Source organism: Hibiscus syriacus, unplaced genomic scaffold, assembly GCF_006381635.1.
Source record: "Hibiscus syriacus cultivar Baekdansim isolate YM2019G1 unplaced genomic scaffold, ASM638163v2 tig00110430_pilon, whole genome shotgun sequence".
Taxonomy (NCBI): Eukaryota; Viridiplantae; Streptophyta; class Magnoliopsida; order Malvales; family Malvaceae; genus Hibiscus; species Hibiscus syriacus.
This window is the reverse complement of record NW_024062734.1, coordinates 412,302-430,594: the sequence shown is the minus strand read 5'-3', so window position 1 is coordinate 430,594 and position 18,293 is coordinate 412,302. Positions and strand designations below refer to the sequence as shown.

Sequence of the window (18,293 nt, the reverse complement as noted above, 5' to 3'; positions counted from 1 at the left end):
GTTGATTTTTTTTTAAAAAAAATCTAACTAAAATTTATATATTTTCAAATATCTAAGGCTTCAATTCCTCTTATCATGTAATCATGGGCATTTTGATTATTTTATGCTTACCATCCAAAATCATGGCATGCATATATTAACAAGAAAAACATCATATTTATGATAATCATGAAACACTTAATAGTTTAAAGTGTATTATTTGATTTTTTTTTAAATAATCGTCATTAACTTCAAATCTAGCGATTTTCTTTTCGTCAAGGATATGCAGACTCATCATGATGGCTACACTGACCACGTAGAATCATGAAAATCATTCTTGGGCTTCTTATGTAGAACCAGGCTTCTGCCTGTGGCTCAAAATTAGGGCCCGATCAATTACATAAATATAAATTCTGTAGTTTACAAAAAAATATATATATAATAACTTCTTATTAAGTAATTGTTTATTGGAAAAAAAATTGAAATTATTACAAAATCCCAATTTTCTTATATTTCATGCACCTTTTTTAATAAAACAATAAATCACCATTTGAAGACTGATCAAGAGACTAATATACTTGCATGTAAATTCTTTTTCATAGTACTGCAATCGTTAATTGGTATAATTTTTATAAATACTTTCGTGAGTAGTTTAGATGGAACGATTATAATATTTCTTCTATTTAAAATAATTCTTAAACATTAACAACGTCCATGCAATCTACACACACGGCTACTCAAACTAAAGTTATCATACGTAGACATTTGATAACATATTTATGCCCAATCCGATCTATGGGCTTTACTTTGATTAAAGTTAAAATCTTGGCTGCCTAAATTATCAAATCTATCAGAGATCATATTTAAATTTCTAAATAGGAACTATTGTTATTTCTAGAGGTCTCAAGTTCGAGTATTAAAGATTACAGGGTATTTGGAAATTTTATTGTCAAATGATTAAGAGTCTTTAGAGAAGATATTACTACTTATAAGCACCTTAGATCAATAAAAAATGACATAAATTTGGATAAATTTAATGTAAACATGCACTTAAATTTAAAGTGTGTGCCCTATATTCTATGAAGCCAGGACCAATCCTGAACATGTTATACCAGTTGCAACCTAATCGCTCTGTATTTGGGTAAAACGGAAACCATGAATAGTGAAGAGAGATCCAAAATAATACTCTATCTTACGGCAGAAGTAAATCTACATACCTAAGAGAATTCTAAAAATTAACTTCCTCCCTCCCCACAACAATGTGTTGAATAAAGCCTTAAATGTATGCCGTTTGAATTTGATTGATATGCAATTAACATTGTCTCTGCCAAAAACAATAACAAAAACGATATTCGCATTGTTCCTCGCAGAGCTGCGTTTGAAGGCCAACAACCGTATGGTCTTCTGGGGATTTAAATGAAATAATAGTTTGCACCCACACAAGGGAAAAAAATAAGCCAAAGGATGACAAAATCCTCGACTCATTTGTGTTCTATAAATGTATTCGAGAACAAACCACATACTCCAGCACGCACAATCAATTACTTGGGCTACTCCTCCTGGATTTGACCTTCTGCATCAGTTAGAAATATCTAGTAAACATCCTGTCTTTGATTGATTAAGATAAAAATAGCAAAAAGGGGTTAAAACCAAGCCTCACCAGCAAGTTTGACTGCCAAGTTGGCTTCAGCATCAGCCTCCCCATTCAGTTCCTTTTAGAGATGACCAAGTAAAGGTTAAATCATGCAATGTGATAAGAGAGAAGAGAGATCAAAATACCTTATTTCTAAAGAATGCAAGTATAACACTATCTAAAATTGATGTTTTGACACTACAAATTATTTAAAAGTTCTCTGTTGGGGACGTGATACTCCTATTATATTCTTTGATTTAATTAGTCTTTTTCTTTTATAACTACTAAAATCTAACTCATTGGTCAACTAATCTAAATCGGATACTACAAAGGCCCATGATGGGACGGTCCTCTCAATCCAATTTGCTCTAATTATGAAGTTTAATATTTTGTAGGACTTTATTTACTTTCTTTCTATAATTATCGTAATCCCTATTTAAAGAGACCTGTGGAATAAGAAAGTTAAGCAGAACTTTTATCAAAACCCTAGAAATTCGTGAGGTTTCAGCCTCCCTTCGACTAGCTAAGTTATCAATCACCATTGGTCGTTCCAAGAATACGACAAAGGGAAGGCAATCGCTTCCGACATTCCCGCTAATCACCCAGTGACTTGATCATGAACAAGGGACCACAACAGTCTCATTCTTTATTCTGCACTATCTAGCAGAAATTAAAATGGCATCGAAAAAATCAGCCACCGGTTTCTAGTTTACTGGCTTCCAGCCAAATGCTGGTACAATAGTCAAAGCATGCAAGCCATAAAAGCACTTAAATAGAAGTCAAAAAATTTGTAGATGCAAGCAATGACCCAAGCTTTAAAAACATTGTAAACACCTAATCATGATAGTATTAAAAAAGAGGCAACAGTGGTCACAAGAAAAAGAATTTCTGCTGATTACTTGGCTATCAAGCATAAAACTTTTCATACCCTTAAAACATGATCGATCTGAAATGAAAGAAACTTATCTTTCAGTTTCATTGCTTGCTTATGTAACTCTGACATGTGCTCGTGTTTGACTTTCCATAAACCCTGCAGCTGTTAAAGGAAATACTAGCTATAAGAATACTACAACAAAGCAGAAGCTAAGCTCCTTTACTAGAAGTGATAATACTTCAATACAATAAAATAAAAAATAAACAATATACCTCTAAGATTAAGGAAAACTTATTATTATAATTATGGTCAACCAAGATTAGGATGTGTTTGGTTCATAGAATGTAAGATTACCAGTAGGAATGTAAGATTACCAGGGAATAAGATTACTGAGAATGTTGTATTTTGTGTTTAGTTGGTTTAACAAGAATGTAAAATTACCGTATTTGGTTAAAGGAATAAAATATTATTAAAATATATATTTGATCAAATTGTCCTTATTATATATTTATTTTTTAAAAAAGTTGGAAACTATTTATATATTTTATTTAAAAAATTTAAATTCATAAAATTTATATTTTTTTTTACAAAATTGAAAATATAAAAATGTTTAATGAAAGGGTAAAATTTTATTTTAACCCCTGAACTTCAAATAAAATTTTAATTATAGATTTTTTTTGTAAATCTAAAATAGTTTAAGGATAAATTTGTAATTTAACTTTTGTATAATTTTTATTATTCAATGATAGAAGGACTTTTGAAAAAAAAATAAGGGCATTTTAGTTCAAAACGCCGGTAATCCAACAATACCTAAGGAAAGTGAGGTAATAACATTCCCGGTAATATACCCTAAAAAATCCACTATTGATAATCTTACATTATCGGGAATGAGATTCCCATGCTAACCAAACGGAAGAATGCGGATTCCATTTCTATGAGAATCCCACATTCCCCCAACCAAACGCCCCCTTAGGCCTATATTGAAAGCCCAGGAATAGCAACAGTTGAGCTATAAGTTTGTCAGAGACAATTTGATTTTCCCTCAGGTGACAGGCCAGCCAAAAAAGAAGAAAGATTTCCTTATTTTGATGGGGAAAAAATTGGAATAGGAAGAAAGAAATAAGGCGTGTTTTCTAACAGGAAAGACCATTGAACAGATTCAATTCTCTTCTTATTTTAGAACTTTCTTTGGGGGAGAAGAGAAAGGATTGTTCTTCCCTGCAGAATCAAGCTACAAAGGAAACAATCGTCTAAAGGCTTACAACTCGAAACATATAATAAACAAATGCGGCCCTCAAATGAGAATTCTACTAGCATGGCAAGAGGTATTACAATAGGTATGTCCCCTGAATTGAAATTAGTGCAGGAATTGTCATCCACATTTTCTCCCCCGACAAAATAACATCAAAGCAACAATGATTTGATAAAATAGTCTACCTGCATACAAACGAGCTTTGAGTCACCTCGAATACGAATGTGTGTATAACCTTTTTTAAGAGCATGTTTCAACCCTAAAATTACAGCACGATATTCAGCAGCATTACAGGTTGCTACGCCCAAACCCTCTCGTAATTTGCAAATCTGTTCAAAACATTAAATTATGGAAAGATGTAGGTGCAGAAAAGGTCCAAATTCCAAATGGTGAATTGCATACCACGGTTCCAGTATCAGTTTTCAACACAGCTCCTGCACCAGCTGGTCCAGGATTTCCTTTTGATGCACCATCAAACTCAAGAATACAAGACAACTGCCATCAAGACGTAAAGTACAGGCATCGCAGCCTACTTTCAGAGCATAAAAATCATGGTAAAATAATTCAGAAACCCTTTTCTCTCTCAGGAAACCCTCTTATAATGTGAATAAAAGACATAATTGCGAGATCTTAGATGGCAAAGTTTTCTGGTTTACATGTGTATATATATGTTCTTCAGTTGGAGGAAATATATTCAACCATTTACTTGAATACTCAGCTGTTAATACCGGAATCTACTTACATAACCAGAGGATGCTGTTTGAACTTCAGAATGCGGATCCAACTTGACATGCTTTCTCACAGGATCAGCTACAGCTGGTGAATCAAGTGATCCCAGTCCCTGCAAAAGGTTAAGGGTATAACTCTGTGAAATAATGTCAAATCTAATCATGAAAGTGACATTAATAATGATTAATGACGTACTCAGGAAAAATTAGAACCTACCCCATACTCTGACTGTGGTCTCTTTTTGGTTGCATCATTGTGAGATGTTTCAACATTAGAAGAAGCTGGTTCCTTAGACAAAAAAAAAGGAATATTGACCTTCAAATCTACAAAAGCCAGATGGTATAAAATGGCCTTTGTGATACAGTTGGCATGCGAAAGAAACAAGCTAATCAAACTACAAATAGTTTGATCATTAACGGCCTATTGAAAACCTTAAATTGCAAGAAACCACATTACTAGGGACTGGAGAGATGCAAGTTTTATGTGCAATTGCGGTCGCAAGTAAACAGACATGGGTGCGGGCGCAGGAAAAGGAAAAGGAATTGAACGTTGAAATCTTTTCTTTTTTTTAACAGACTTGTTTGAAGAAACAGAAATTTTTTGGTATGTGTAAAGCATGTTTAAGGTCTCACTTGAAAGGGGCAGGGGATAAGTGCTCCAAAAAGATCCTCTTTCACATCTGCAGCTTTAATGGTGTAGAGAGCATTCTTAAGCCCACGGGAAGACAGATATTTCTCAGTTTCCTTCGTCAAGGAGGAGCCTTTGTAAACACTGACCGGAGGATCACATACCTAATTGAAATAGAACAATAACACGTCAAAGTTAACAGCCGAGCAGAAAGAAGAAAAACAGTATCTAACTTTGAAGGATTTCTATGTTATTTGCATTACAATCATTACCTCACTTCATTATAATATAAGGACGTTAAAATCCATATTGCAATAACATAGTATAGCAACACAATCAGATGAAAAAGATATCAACTTTAGGCGACATTAGGTAAAAAAGGGGAAGTTAGAGGAATTACCGAGGATCCTACTTGGGCCTGACATTCGGCAAAGCTCTTGAAAACACCAACAACATCTCCCTTTCTCACTACAAAGAATGCATCTCTCTCGTTTTCCATCGGCGGTTGCTCAGGGTCCACTTTTTTCGTCCTAGATGCTTTTTTCCTAGCACTACTGCTACTATAACTACTCCGGGAAGAGTAGCACCGAGTGCGGAATCTTGCCAACAGAAACTCTAAATCCGCAGTCTTAACACGGGCGTTTTGAAAATTTCTTCCCCCTAAGGGAAAATGGCATTGGTTTAAAGAAGTAGTAACAATGAAATTACCAACCTTTCTAAATAAAGCCAAACCATAAGCACGCACGTGAGACAAGCAGTTCATCCGATAGTAAAACTTCTTCGCAGTGCCTAAATTTCAAGAATTAAAACAAATATAAGTTTCCCGATTAAATAACTGATATTCCAAACTATATATGGCATCGTACTAATTGTAACCCCCCTAAACCCGACCTAAAAGAAATTAGGTCGAATCTAGAGAGTCATTGATTAAATGCCCAAAAACTTACTCGTTATTTTAAATACTTTAAAATTTACCCTTGTATTTACTTATTTTGAATACTTAAAGTAACTTAAATAAATTACCAATAATTAAAAAAATAAATCACATATTTATTAAATTCAGAGTTCAAATCCAAAAGTCAAAAATATTAATTTCCAATGTCCCAAAATATTTAAACATATTAAGCGTTATCCAAATAAAATGATGACAAAATAAGAAATAGATAATCTGAGTAAAATTGCATAATATAAAAATAATGTAATCTGAATAAGGATGAATCTCCAAGTATCGGTTCACCTAAGTCGAGTATCTGAGAGAGAGAAACTATAGGGGTGTAAGCTATAAAGCTTAGTGTGCCTCTAAGGTACAAACAACACAAGTCATAACATAACCCGTTTCAATCAATAATAGTCATAGTCCGATTCAATCAATAATATTCATGATCCAAGCCAACGAAAACAATCACATTAAATGTCATACAGATGATTATGCACCCACCTATACGCCAAACACACCATCAGTGAGTGGGTTCCCTAGAACCACTCAAACTACAAACACACCATATCCGAAGAGTAGGGTCCGCCACAAAAGCACAGGCCACGGAATCCGAAAAGCAACATTCACCCCATCGAGTGAACGCGCTGAACTTTCCCTATCAAAATTCGTCCCAATATGACATGCAAATGGCACACTTATTCGATATCCAATCCGATCCGAATAACACACATCCAAGTCACACATATTCGAATGTCAGATAACCGAATTCGGATATGATCCGAATATAATAATTACGTATACAGATAATCCAAACGCATATCATAAATTTTCAGTCTACCATATCAATATATTTCACATACATATATTTTTGAATTATATTGGATACAACAATATCACATAATCCATCATGCTCGAAACCAACTTCCAAGCAACATGCTTAATCGAACTATATTTAAAACAATGATACACGTAACCGTAATGGTCACAAACAATTCCAAGCAATCAATCACTCAACACGAAATAGATATAGCACCAGGTAGAGACACACCTCGACAGATAGCTAACGACGGTAATAACCTCTACCACAGTCGGCTCGAGCTGTAGATCGATCCGAATCAGTACCTACTACAATTAACTTAAATAACTAACTTATTCTAAAATTAACTACGAAATTAATGTTAAAAAATCTGTCAGTTAACACTCACGGTCGACACGAACAATTTGAGTGGGTTTGAAATTAGCGGGTAACGGTGGTGGAGGCGGTAACTCAGTTCCCGGTTCAGAATTTCCTGTAAAAATACCATTGATCGATTAAGACCCCAATAAACCAATCTAAAAATAAAATAATAATTTTCGACCAACAAATAAAATAATTCCAGATCCGAATGGTGACACCGGCAGTGGGTTCGGTTCGAACATAACGGTTTCGGTATAAAAAAAGGTCAGCCGCGTCGAGACATCGCCGGCAACAAACCCACGGACAGACGAACTCGCGGCTTGCCTTGCCATGCCCCAAAACGGCCGGCAACCACTATCGAAACAAACAGAACCGAAAAAGGGGTTCCACGGCCGAGTACAGCCGCTCAGCCTCGACCCGGGCCACCTGGGTCTTCTCCGACTAGAACCCGGCCCCTTGGTGCCCACAAACCGCCACCACATAGCGGGGCGACGGTGTTTCCACGAGACAAAACTCGCAGCCGTTCGAGCGAGACAGCTCCCCCCACCGACGGAAAAGCTTGGAACCACACTGGAGACCTTATCACGACGACCGACGGCCTTGCTTACCCTTGGAGACGATCGGCGTCGCAGCTAGGATGGAGGGTGGGGGTTTGCTGCTAGGGTTTTAAGAAACTAATGGAGGAGGGAGCCGCACAGTGACATAATCTGGGGTAGGAATTTGAATTAAGAAACAAATGGTATAACTACAATATTAGTCATCCATCTTCTTATAGTTAACGAAATTAAACTAAAGTTTACATATTTTATAATTTATTCACCAAACAGAATTTGGGATTTGCAAAAGTTTCCCCCCAAATTCTAGGGTTTCAATTTGGGGATTTATTGGGATGTTACACTAATTTTTTTCTATTTATAATCCAAAAATATACGTGATTGAAAATAACTAAAAATACGAGAAAGTGTGATTCTTTCCACCGGCTATTTAAGCAATGGAAGACTTTCATATGAACAGCTAAGAAATGTGATAAACCCTAGATAGGAACTGAAAGAAACGGAAGGGCATAAGGAATCAGATGTACATACATACATACATACATACATACATACATACATACATACATACATACATACATACATACATACATACATACATACATACATACATACATACATACATACATACATACATACATACATACATACATACATACATACATACATACATACATACATACATACATACATATATATATATTGTTAACACGTACCATTAGCAGTGCGGCAGCTAAAGCTCGAAACAAACGGGAGGGAGCCTCCCGCTGTTGATTAATTCAGTTTCACCCTCGAGAGTTGAGAGTAACACACAATACAGTGAGAATGGGCTGTGGGTTACGGAAAATATGTTCAGGGATTAAAGTGGACAAAAAAATGTTCATGGGCTACGATAGAAAATACTATAGTGGGCTTCTGAAGTTGATCACCCTTTCAACCCTAATATTTTCATTCCATTTATTAATAATTTATATTCAATTCATTGGTTGATTAATATAGGCTTTTGTACATTTATATTCAATTCATTGGTTGATTAATATAGGTTTATATACGAAATTCACATAGACAAAAGTAAAATTTTATGTTAAAGGTAAAATTTTAAATAGAATAAATTCATAAAATTATAAAGAAAGTAAATATATTTTCAATAAAAATATATAATAATAAGATTTTTTATGGGACAATTCACTCCCTCAATCCATCCTTGACAGAATAGATTCACTATAGTATGAATAATTCTCTCAATTCAATTTAGCTCAATTGCAACATCAAAATTTAAACATTTTATATTATTTAAAAAATTTAATATTTCGTATAGTTAAAAAATAAGATTCAATCCATTATTATTTTGGTCATTACTTTTTAACGGGTTATCTTACATTTATATAAGATCCGCAGATAAATTATATGAATCGTGCATATAATTTATGATAAGTGATAATTAATTTAGATAAAAGATAAACAAATAAGAGCTTGGCATGTCATAACATAAGCAGATATTGATAGGAGGCACATGTAGTCGGTGTGGACATCGGCCTAACATACCCCAATTTAAGGGAAGGGGTACCCTACATGTGCCGGAATTGTGTGACTGTGAATAGCAACATAAAAATTTTATGTTAGGTGATGAATTTAAATTTTTAAGAATGATAATATATTTATAATAAAAATATATTAAAAATTTTAAAATATATGATAATTTTAAATCTTTAAAAATATGACTGCCTTATTATCCTTTCTGTCCATCCTGAGTTTGAGAGCAGCTGGTTTCTATCGAGTGGTTGACAGGTCGTTTTGCACTAAAACGACACACACGTCAGCCAAAATTAACAACAACAAAAAAACTAAAGAATTGGCTCAAAAGGGATTATTTTAACACTTCCCTTATCCAACAAGGTGGTTGGGGTTTCAGTTTAAGATGTTGTGTCAGACAAAACAATTAATGAATAATGTACTAAGAATGTTGTTGTAAAAAACTACTACTAAAATTTCTAGGAAACAGCTCTAATTATGGAAGAGCTGATTTGTCAATTGAACTTCATTAACAAATTAGCAACTATTCTTCCTACTTATTGCTATTCAAATTTAGGTACAATGCCTCACTCTTTTATTTCTTTACATATGTATTTATGATGTACTATGAACACAAAGTACAATAGTTTATCATAATAATATCTAATATGGTATTTTTTTTTTCTTTCTTGGGTTCATATAAGAAAGGGTAAAATACACTCTAGATCATTCGATTATGTGTTTAGTAACAAACAATTTTTTACAACCAAGTCACTCAATTAAAATATTATTATAAATAAGTTATCTTGTCACTAAAAGTAAAACAAATGTCTAATTCAATTGGTATAATAATATTTTTAGTCCCTAAAACTTATACATTATATTAATCTTGTCCTGATTCAAGACAATTCAATAAATTTAATCTTTCATTTAAAATTATCAACTATCTGATCTTTTTTGTGATACTATCAAAGCAATAGTTGAATAATCACATTATGTCATAAAGCAATAAGTAATCGTTAATTTGTTACTATACTAGGAAAATAGCATAACATTTATAAGAGAAAAACAAAGACTAAAATGATAAAATCTTTATATATGAAGAATTAAATTTATTACTCTGACATTAATTATGATCCAATTGATAGACCGCATAAATTTAAATAATGACTACAGTTATTGTTATATCAGACAATGTCACTATTATGTTAAATATTTAATAAATAGCGATATATTTACAATAATGTTTTAATTGACTAACATATAATAAAGAATTAGGCATTGGGGGTTAAAAAATGAGTGGATAAAGAATGTACTCATACGGTGAGTGTACCCCCAATTTGGGCATGATTAACCAAGTCAGATGAATTTGCTTTCGTCCCCATACTTTGAAATATTCACATCTTAGTTGAAATTTGAAGGAGATTACGTTGAAGATCGTAAATCAGTCGGACTCTTTGAAAATAAGACAGATGCATTCTAACAATTTACTTAAAAGAGTAAATAACACGAAAGGATATTGAAATTTGTCAAAAGCATGGTTTTTAGAATCGGACCGGTTAGCGAATCGGTCATGCTATCGGTTTATTGATTCAACCGGTTGAACCGGTTCGACCGGTCGAAAGAACCGGACGACGTCATAATTATTTAAAAAATTAAATAAAAATACAAAAAATATTTAATAACAAATAATTTTTTATATCACAATTCATATTCAAAGCAAGTCATAACATATATAAGTTAAAAACCATAAAATCAAGTAAAACAAAATGATTCAAATTAACTACAACATAATATTTAAGGTAAAACATATTAAATAATAAATATAATTATATAACTATAATTAAAAAATAAAATTGGAGCTAAAAAATCATAACAAAATGATATTGTTTGGTTTAAATTTTTAAAAAAAAACAATTTCACATGGCTAGGAAATATAAAAGATCATCTCAACTAACTTCTATAAATAATAGAGGTAATTTGGCATTTAAAATCATGGAGCCTTTTGGTGAGCATTGAGTGAACTATTCTTTTACTTAAATCAAGCTCGAATTTTAGGCTTCAATCGAACTTCTAAATTTTTTTTGAGTTCAAGCCTTTTCGAGTTCAAGTTTCAATATTATATTTCGAGTTCGAGTTAAACTTCATAATTTTTAGCTCGTGAGTTTGAGTCGAGTTGAGTTTACTTTTAAATTTTTCAAGTTCGAGTCGAGCTCAGCAATACTCGAGTTTGACTTGGCTCGTTTAACAAACGACGTCGTTTAGATTAATTTTAAAAAAAAACAAAAAATGCGGTTTTTTTTTTGTTTTCAGCCGATCCGGTTTGAACGGTTCAGAGGTTCTGGCCGGTTCATTAGTAGCGGTTCAATCAGTCTAAATTAAACCGTACTAGATAATAATTTCCGGTTGAACCGGTCGGTCCGGTCCGATTTTCAAAACAGAGGTCAAAAGAGTAAATAATACAAAAGGTGTTGACAACAGAAATTCAAAACTGTTGTTCAACGTGGTTAGAGATTCAATATCCCAATTGGACCGACCAAAGTCCCAAAGGCAGTTTTATGGGGTCCTACATGAACATTGTTTCTTATCTTAGAGGGCGCTAAAATAGTCTTGGATAGGAACAGATACCAGAATCCTAAGGCTTTTCTAAAGATGGTAATTTAACCCGAATCTTATAGGTTTCGACCGATCTGATAGGATAGTTTTTTTTTAATTTGAATTTAGGTCGGGTTAGATTTTTTAAGGGGTGCAATTGGGTCGGGTCGGGTTCATGTGGAGGGTGAAAAGCTCCGACCCGATCCAAAGATGATAGTATAATTTATTTAAAAATTTTATTATTATTTTTAATTAAGTCCTTGTTTTATATTATATCGAGCCAGATTTATATTCTAAAAATTCAGTTCAAGTCAAAATAATGTAGAAGATATATATATTTGTGAGGTTAGGTTAGATAGGATAAAGGATATAAAATTTTTAGATTGAGTCGAATTCGAAACGAGTATTTATTTTTTCAGATCCAATCAAATTAAACAAAAATCCAACCTTTAAACCTAACCCGTTGCCATCACTTATCTTTGATTGTTTATAGTGGAATCAAATTCTGTGAATAATAATAATAATAATAATAATAATAATAATAATAAACAAAAAGCAAATTAATAACTTTTCTGCCATGTTGACATGGGTTTGGGTTTTCCTTACTGATATGTTTTCCATTTGTTTTTTCTTCATAATTAGGTATTGACAAACATAAATGTAATGATGCCAGCTATGGGACTAGGACTAGGACTAGGAACTAGGACAATTAGCCATTGCCTCTAAATAAATACACAATATGCTCCCACTATACATGTACATTAGTCCACAAGTAATTATGATATTGACAGCCATATATAGTTCAAAGTATGAATTAAAACAGCATATACCAACTACACTATTCAGTGCTTCTAGTCCCGGGGTTCCTACGTATTTAGCATTCATTTCTGCATGAAAAAAAATATGGAGATATGATCTAATTATAAATAACGCAAAACTTTTAATTTTACATTTTTTTTATAATCGTTACACGAGAAATATTAAATATTAAAATTAACAATAAAAAATATTAAAAAAATAGGTGTAAAAAAATTGGGATTGATAACTTAGTTCAAATTAATTATTGAATTTGAATTGTTATTTAAATTATATGTCAACTAACATATTAATTTAGGGTTAAGTTCGACTTGAAATATTAATTTGAAAAAAAAAATAACTATTGACGGAATAAAATTATCATTTTTACGATAAATCAAAAAATTATTTTAAACAGACTAACAATCAGTAGGTCTATTGGAATCAGGCAATAGATTCCTTAAGCAATGTCATATGTTCAAACATTGGTGTTTGCGAATGGAATACACTAAGTTGATAGGGTCATATTTGCCTCTACAATACTTGATATAGAATAGTTGATCAATAGATCAAATATTAGTAATTAATTCAAAAAATATTTTTTTAAACGGATGTATTTGAAAATTTTAACTAAAATAAAGACATAATAATGACCTAAGCCTTAGGTCATATTTCTATGATCAGCAAATAGTATGCATAAGCCATTTAATACTACAAAAGATGGGAGTCCAAATCGATCAACCCCAGTTTGGGAGCCGAAAGAATAAAATTTTATTACTTTCCAATATTTCGACAAATTTGAATTTCTTGTCTGGTGTAGGTAATTCACATAGATACAGAAAAGAAAATTCAAAGGATAAAAGTTAAAAATCCAATGGCATATGAACCTTCTTTCAAAATACTATGGTTAATTTAGACGTCATTACATGGACCTATATAGGAATAATGTAAGTTAATATTTATAAAATCATCAATTACTGTATAAAAAATATCATCCACGGATCTAAAGTTAAGATTTCGATATCAATTTACAATATTCCTCAAAGTTGAAAGCAAGGATGACGCAACAGTTGATTTAACTTATAAGCAACTTGATATTAGTTATACAACATCTTAAGTTCGAGTTATCGTGTATGCAAAAACTTCCAACTGGAAGTTCACTCATCAAAATCTGGTGTACGACCTGGGTCGGTCCAAATTAATGGGAAAAAGCCCCTTGCAATTGGAGGGGAAAAATAGGATACGAATGATGCCTCGAATGACATCTTTCAATGTTGAATGTTGATTTTGGTATTTAAAATTCTATTTAATCTATTAAAGATAAATATGTGATTATCCATTAAATAATAAGTGAACTATTCCTTAATCCTTATTTTTTTTTAATCAAGCATTTATCCAAAGGTTTTTTTTCCAATTTTAATTAGAGAAAATATAATGAGCCCTAGAAACTTGAATAGTGGGGGTGAGGGGGAGTAGGTTGTTTTTTTTCATATTTACACATTTGTGCATAGAGCCACCAAATAAATATATACTATATCATAACTGGATTCAGTAATAATGATAACAAATAAAAGATTTCAACAACATTGTCATTGACATGAGGAAATTGTCACATGTTTTCACTTTCCCACCATTTTGAATCAATGCCCATTCTCACCACCACTGCCCCTTCATCATTCAAATGCCCAAAATTATGTTCACTGGTTTCATAACACTATCCGTTTTTTTGCAAATACCTCTATTGGCTTTTCAAATAATAATTTGATATCAATCAAATTATTTGAATTGATTTATTCGATTCGATATTCGATACAAACTATGAAAATAACAATTTAAATTTTATTCAAAATTCGAATAAAAAATAATTCAAACCCGATTCAGACGATCCGTTTACTGCTGTAATCAAGTGGTTTGTAGGATTGGGAAAAAAATTGAAGTGCGAGACTGCTCCTACATTTGCAAAAATTTATTAGATGAATTCGCAGTGGCTGATCTATAAATATTTTTGAATGTGGGCACAAGCATATTAATTATTGAATTTTTTCGTATGAGTTGGATACGAATAAAATTTTAAGGTGGGCATCCGTAGTAAAATGGTCAACTAATATAAAAAAGCTCGAGTTCCAATGTAGGCATATATTTACCCTAAATATAATTTGCATCTATTACTATAAACCCAATTCACTATGTCATTTGTAGTCTCAATCAATAATATTTATTTATCTCAATTTTTAAGATGAACATTCACTTATTTCAATACATATAAATAAAGAACGAATATTTATTTTAAAATTAATAAATCTCATTATTAACATCATAAATGACGTAATAAATAGAATCTATCCAATAATTTTCGTTTACATTACCCCTATAAACACAGATACAAGGAAAGCCGTTAAGCTAAGCTAAGCGAAGCAAAGCAACAAAGCAACAAACAACACTGAACTGAGCCATAATTATGGATGACAGTCATGACGCCGCGACACTATTACAAGTGTAACAGGAGGTAGAAATTGAGAAAGCGTCTTGTTTGTCCGTGTTAGGGATAATTATAGACCGAGTTGAGATAATTGTTTTTCTATTTAAATTTAACTTAAATATAATATTCATATATTCATCATTTATATTGATATAAAAAAATTCATTCGATCTAGAATTTAATGTGGTTTTATAATAACAATTTGATCAATCTTACTCGGATCAATAGGCGCATATATATATTTCATTTTTATTAAATTAAATAAAAATAAAATTGGATATATATGATTATTATAATGATTATTATTAAATATATAAAAGAAAATTATATTATTATATTTAGATTAAATTATGTTAAATATTTTTTTTATTTTAAACTTAAGTTTAACCTGATCCGATATTTTTCTTTAATTTTTTTATTTAAATCGTTTTTTTTTTCAAAATTAACTTTATAAAATTAAACTACAACATGTTAAATTTGAATCGAATACTCATTTATGGTCTAACCTATATATAGATATTTTAACCGGTGTTGATTTTTTTCATAGAAGTATTAAATATTTATAAAAATTAAAATAACGACATCATTTAACATGCATTTTGTTTTTGATTTTATCAGAGAAAGAAACAACACTCAATAATTAACAATATTTTTTATTTTTATTATTATAATTCTCTCATAACTTTAAATAAAGTTTAGTATAAAAATAAGTGTCTAATTTATACTTAAAATTAATTTTTGGTGCTTATAGATTTTTTTAAATAAATGTCTAATGTTTTATCTGTTTATACTTTTAAGTGTTTACAATTAATTTTAAAATAATATTTTATTTTTAAATAAAAATTTAAAAATATATAAACATGACACATGTTACTTAACGATGTTTCTTAAAGATATACACTTAAAAATATAAAAAAAAAATATTTATTTTTAATAAAAAAAATATTTAGACACGGCTTTAAATAACAGTTTTCCATTACCTTTTAGGCTAATAATGCCGAACACTTAATAGAAACAAAACTCCAAACGATAACTCCCCCAGTTTTAAATCCTCAACTCTCCAACCCCAAACTACCAGAAAGAACATCAACGCTTAACAACCCCCAAAAAAAGACCATTTCTCTTCCTCCTCTGTATCTCTCTCTCATCCACCTATTTTAGAAGAACATCGCCGTCGCTTCGATTTGTTTCAACATCTAGTTATTACTCGGTCTACCGCTTGGTATGGAGAGATAATGTGTAGGGATCAGCGGCCACGATTGCCGTCATCGTTTCTATCATCAAATCCACTCTCAATATGTCGGTTTCATGTTCCGATCGCTTCACGGGCTTACTCTGCTCCGAGGATTCTGACGAGGTATTATCCGGCGAGTCGCCGCCATGTTCCTCGGAACTGGAGTCTCCGGCGACGTCGATCGAGGAATCATCCATCGATGGCTTTATTGAAGACGAAACGAACTTCGTCCCCGGATTTGATTACTTGGCTCGGTTTCAGTGCCAATCTCTTGACGCGTCGGCTCGAGAGGAATCTGTTGCATGGATTCTAAAGGTAAATTGTACAACAAGACCACTGGCGCACTTTAGTTTGAAACTTTCAAAGTTCTGCTAAAATGCACATCAAGTGTCTTTTGATGGACGGCTGTTACGTTCAACTTTTTCGATTTTATCACTTTTTCATTCTCCTTTTCTTTTTCAAGTAATGCTAATATCCCTTTTGTTTGGTTGGTTGCAGGTACAAGCATACTACAATTTGCAGCCTTTGACGGCGTATCTTTCCGTTAACTATCTGGATCGATTTCTGTATTCCCGCCGCTTGCCGGTGAGATTTTATTCCCATCGCTGTTAATTTCACTCGAAGCTTATTTGTGAAGGATTTATTAGGTGTATAACGAGATTTGAGTGATTAAATTTCAACTGTTTGATGAAATTGTTTTCACTTTTTGAATTTTCAACAACAATGAAATTTGTTTTACCATCCAGGAAAATAGAGGGTGGCCATTGCAACTTCTAGCTATTGCGTGTTTGTCGTTAGCAGCGAAGATGGAGGAACATCTTGTTCCATCTCTTATAGATCTCCAGGTACATTAATTTTTCTTTTTCTATACTCAATCTTTACATGATTGTTCGTAATTTCCTTTTATGGATTGATTAGAAAATAATGTACTTTTAAACAAAAAAGATGTTTGTATATATTATATAAATGCAGGTAGAGGGAGCAAAATACATTTTTGAACCAAAAACAATTCAAAGAATGGAACTGCTTGTGCTGACGGTTCTGGATTGGAGACTGCGATCAGTAACGCCATTCAGTTTCATTGATTTCTTCGCGTGCAAGCTCGACCCAACATCAACTTTTCTGGGGTTTTTGATTTCAAGAGCATCAGATATTATTTTATCAAATATCAAAGGTATTATCATCATCATCCATTGCTATTATTTTTGTCTTGGTTCATATAATTATGTGCATATATGAGCTGAAATTCGTATTTGTTTTGATGTTTGTGAACAGAGGCGAGCTTTCTAGAGTATAGGCCGTCAAGCATCGCTGCAGCAGCGATACTTTGTGCAGCCAATGAAATCCCAAACTTGTCTCTTTTCAATCCTGAACATGCCGAGTCATGGTGTGACGGGCTAAGCAAGGTAAGTTCAACTAATGTGTGGAAATCGGTAACGATTCCCCTTTCCAAGTTAAACTAGAAACCCGTTTGTGAATTTGCAAAAATATCCGAATTTCGCAGGAGAAAATCTTGAGCTGCTACAGGTTGATGCTAGAACTTGTTGAAGACAATGCGAGGAGGAAACAACCAAAGGTGTTGCCGCAGCTTCGAGTCACTATCCGAGGCAGAATGAGGTCCAGTGACTCATCTTCCTCGTCTTCTTCTTCCTTACCTTCTTACAAAAGGAGAAAATTAAATAACTGTTTCTGGGTGGACGATGACAGAAACTCCAAGTAAGGGGACCAATGGTGGCCCAAGTTGTCTAGAACCCTTGGTGAATATATAATTTTGGTGAAGGGTCAGGGTTTTGAGAGTAATTGACCTGCAAGAGTGCATGTAAGAAAGAGTTTGGTGATGTAAAAAATATTAAAGAGTTTGGTGATGTATAAAATATTCTCGTTGGTGGGGATGGATTTACAGATTCCCAAGGCAA

General features: G+C 32.5%; 2 protein-coding genes across 3 annotated transcripts; one reads left to right on the top strand and one right to left on the bottom strand.

Moving 5' to 3' along the window:
- Positions 1 to 1,248: 1,248 nt before the first annotated feature.
- On the bottom strand, positions 1,249 to 7,888 carry LOC120125270. 2 transcript variants are annotated; one of them, XM_039143745.1, is made up of 12 exons: positions 7,237 to 7,888; positions 7,080 to 7,153; positions 5,840 to 5,883; positions 5,495 to 5,754; positions 5,100 to 5,258; positions 4,684 to 4,755; positions 4,481 to 4,579; positions 4,141 to 4,233; positions 3,924 to 4,067; positions 2,541 to 2,648; positions 1,640 to 1,691; positions 1,249 to 1,552 (listed from the first exon to the last, which is right to left on the bottom strand). In XM_039143745.1, exons 1-12 carry the CDS (start codon positions 7,333 to 7,335, stop codon positions 1,530 to 1,532), a joined length of 1,227 nt encoding a protein of 408 aa, XP_038999676.1. In that variant the 5' UTR covers positions 7,336 to 7,888; the 3' UTR covers positions 1,249 to 1,529. The 2 variants fall into 2 exon arrangements, with proteins under 2 accessions (XP_038999676.1, XP_038999677.1); XM_039143746.1 differs by lacking the exons at positions 7,080 to 7,153; positions 7,237 to 7,888 and having other exon boundaries at positions 5,495 to 5,709; positions 5,807 to 5,888.
- Positions 7,889 to 16,147: 8,259 nt separating this feature from the next.
- Positions 16,148 to 18,098, top strand: LOC120125248 (cyclin-D1-1-like). Its single transcript, XM_039143728.1, has 6 exons — positions 16,148 to 16,692; positions 16,876 to 16,962; positions 17,124 to 17,222; positions 17,350 to 17,551; positions 17,653 to 17,783; positions 17,882 to 18,098. The coding sequence occupies exons 1-6, from the start codon at positions 16,441 to 16,443 to the stop codon at positions 18,095 to 18,097; spliced, it is 987 nt and encodes a 328-aa protein (XP_038999659.1). The 5' UTR covers positions 16,148 to 16,440; the 3' UTR covers position 18,098.
- The last annotated feature ends 195 nt before the right edge of the window (positions 18,099 to 18,293 follow it).

Excerpts from the sequence above, each read along its gene's own strand:
- LOC120125248 (XM_039143728.1), top strand. The coding sequence starts at position 16,441 with ATGTCGGTTTCATGTTCCGATCGCTTCACGGGCTTACTCTGCTCCGAG. Across the intron at positions 16,693-16,875 it reads CTGTTGCATGGATTCTAAAG|GTACAAGCATACTACAATTT; the intron begins GTAAATTGTACA and ends GGTTGGTTGCAG. Across the intron at positions 17,784-17,881 it reads GGTGTGACGGGCTAAGCAAG|GAGAAAATCTTGAGCTGCTA; the intron begins GTAAGTTCAACT and ends CGAATTTCGCAG.
- LOC120125270 (XM_039143745.1), bottom strand. The coding sequence starts at position 7,335 with ATGGTATTTTTACAGGAAATTCTGAACCGGGAACTGAGTTACCGCCTC. Across the intron at positions 4,068-4,140 it reads AAACTGATACTGGAACCGTG|ATTTGCAAATTACGAGAGGG; the intron begins GTATGCAATTCA and ends TGTTTTGAACAG. Across the intron at positions 2,649-3,923 it reads CAAAGCTCGTTTGTATGCAG|CTGCAGGGTTTATGGAAAGT; the intron begins GTAGACTATTTT and ends TTCCTTTAACAG.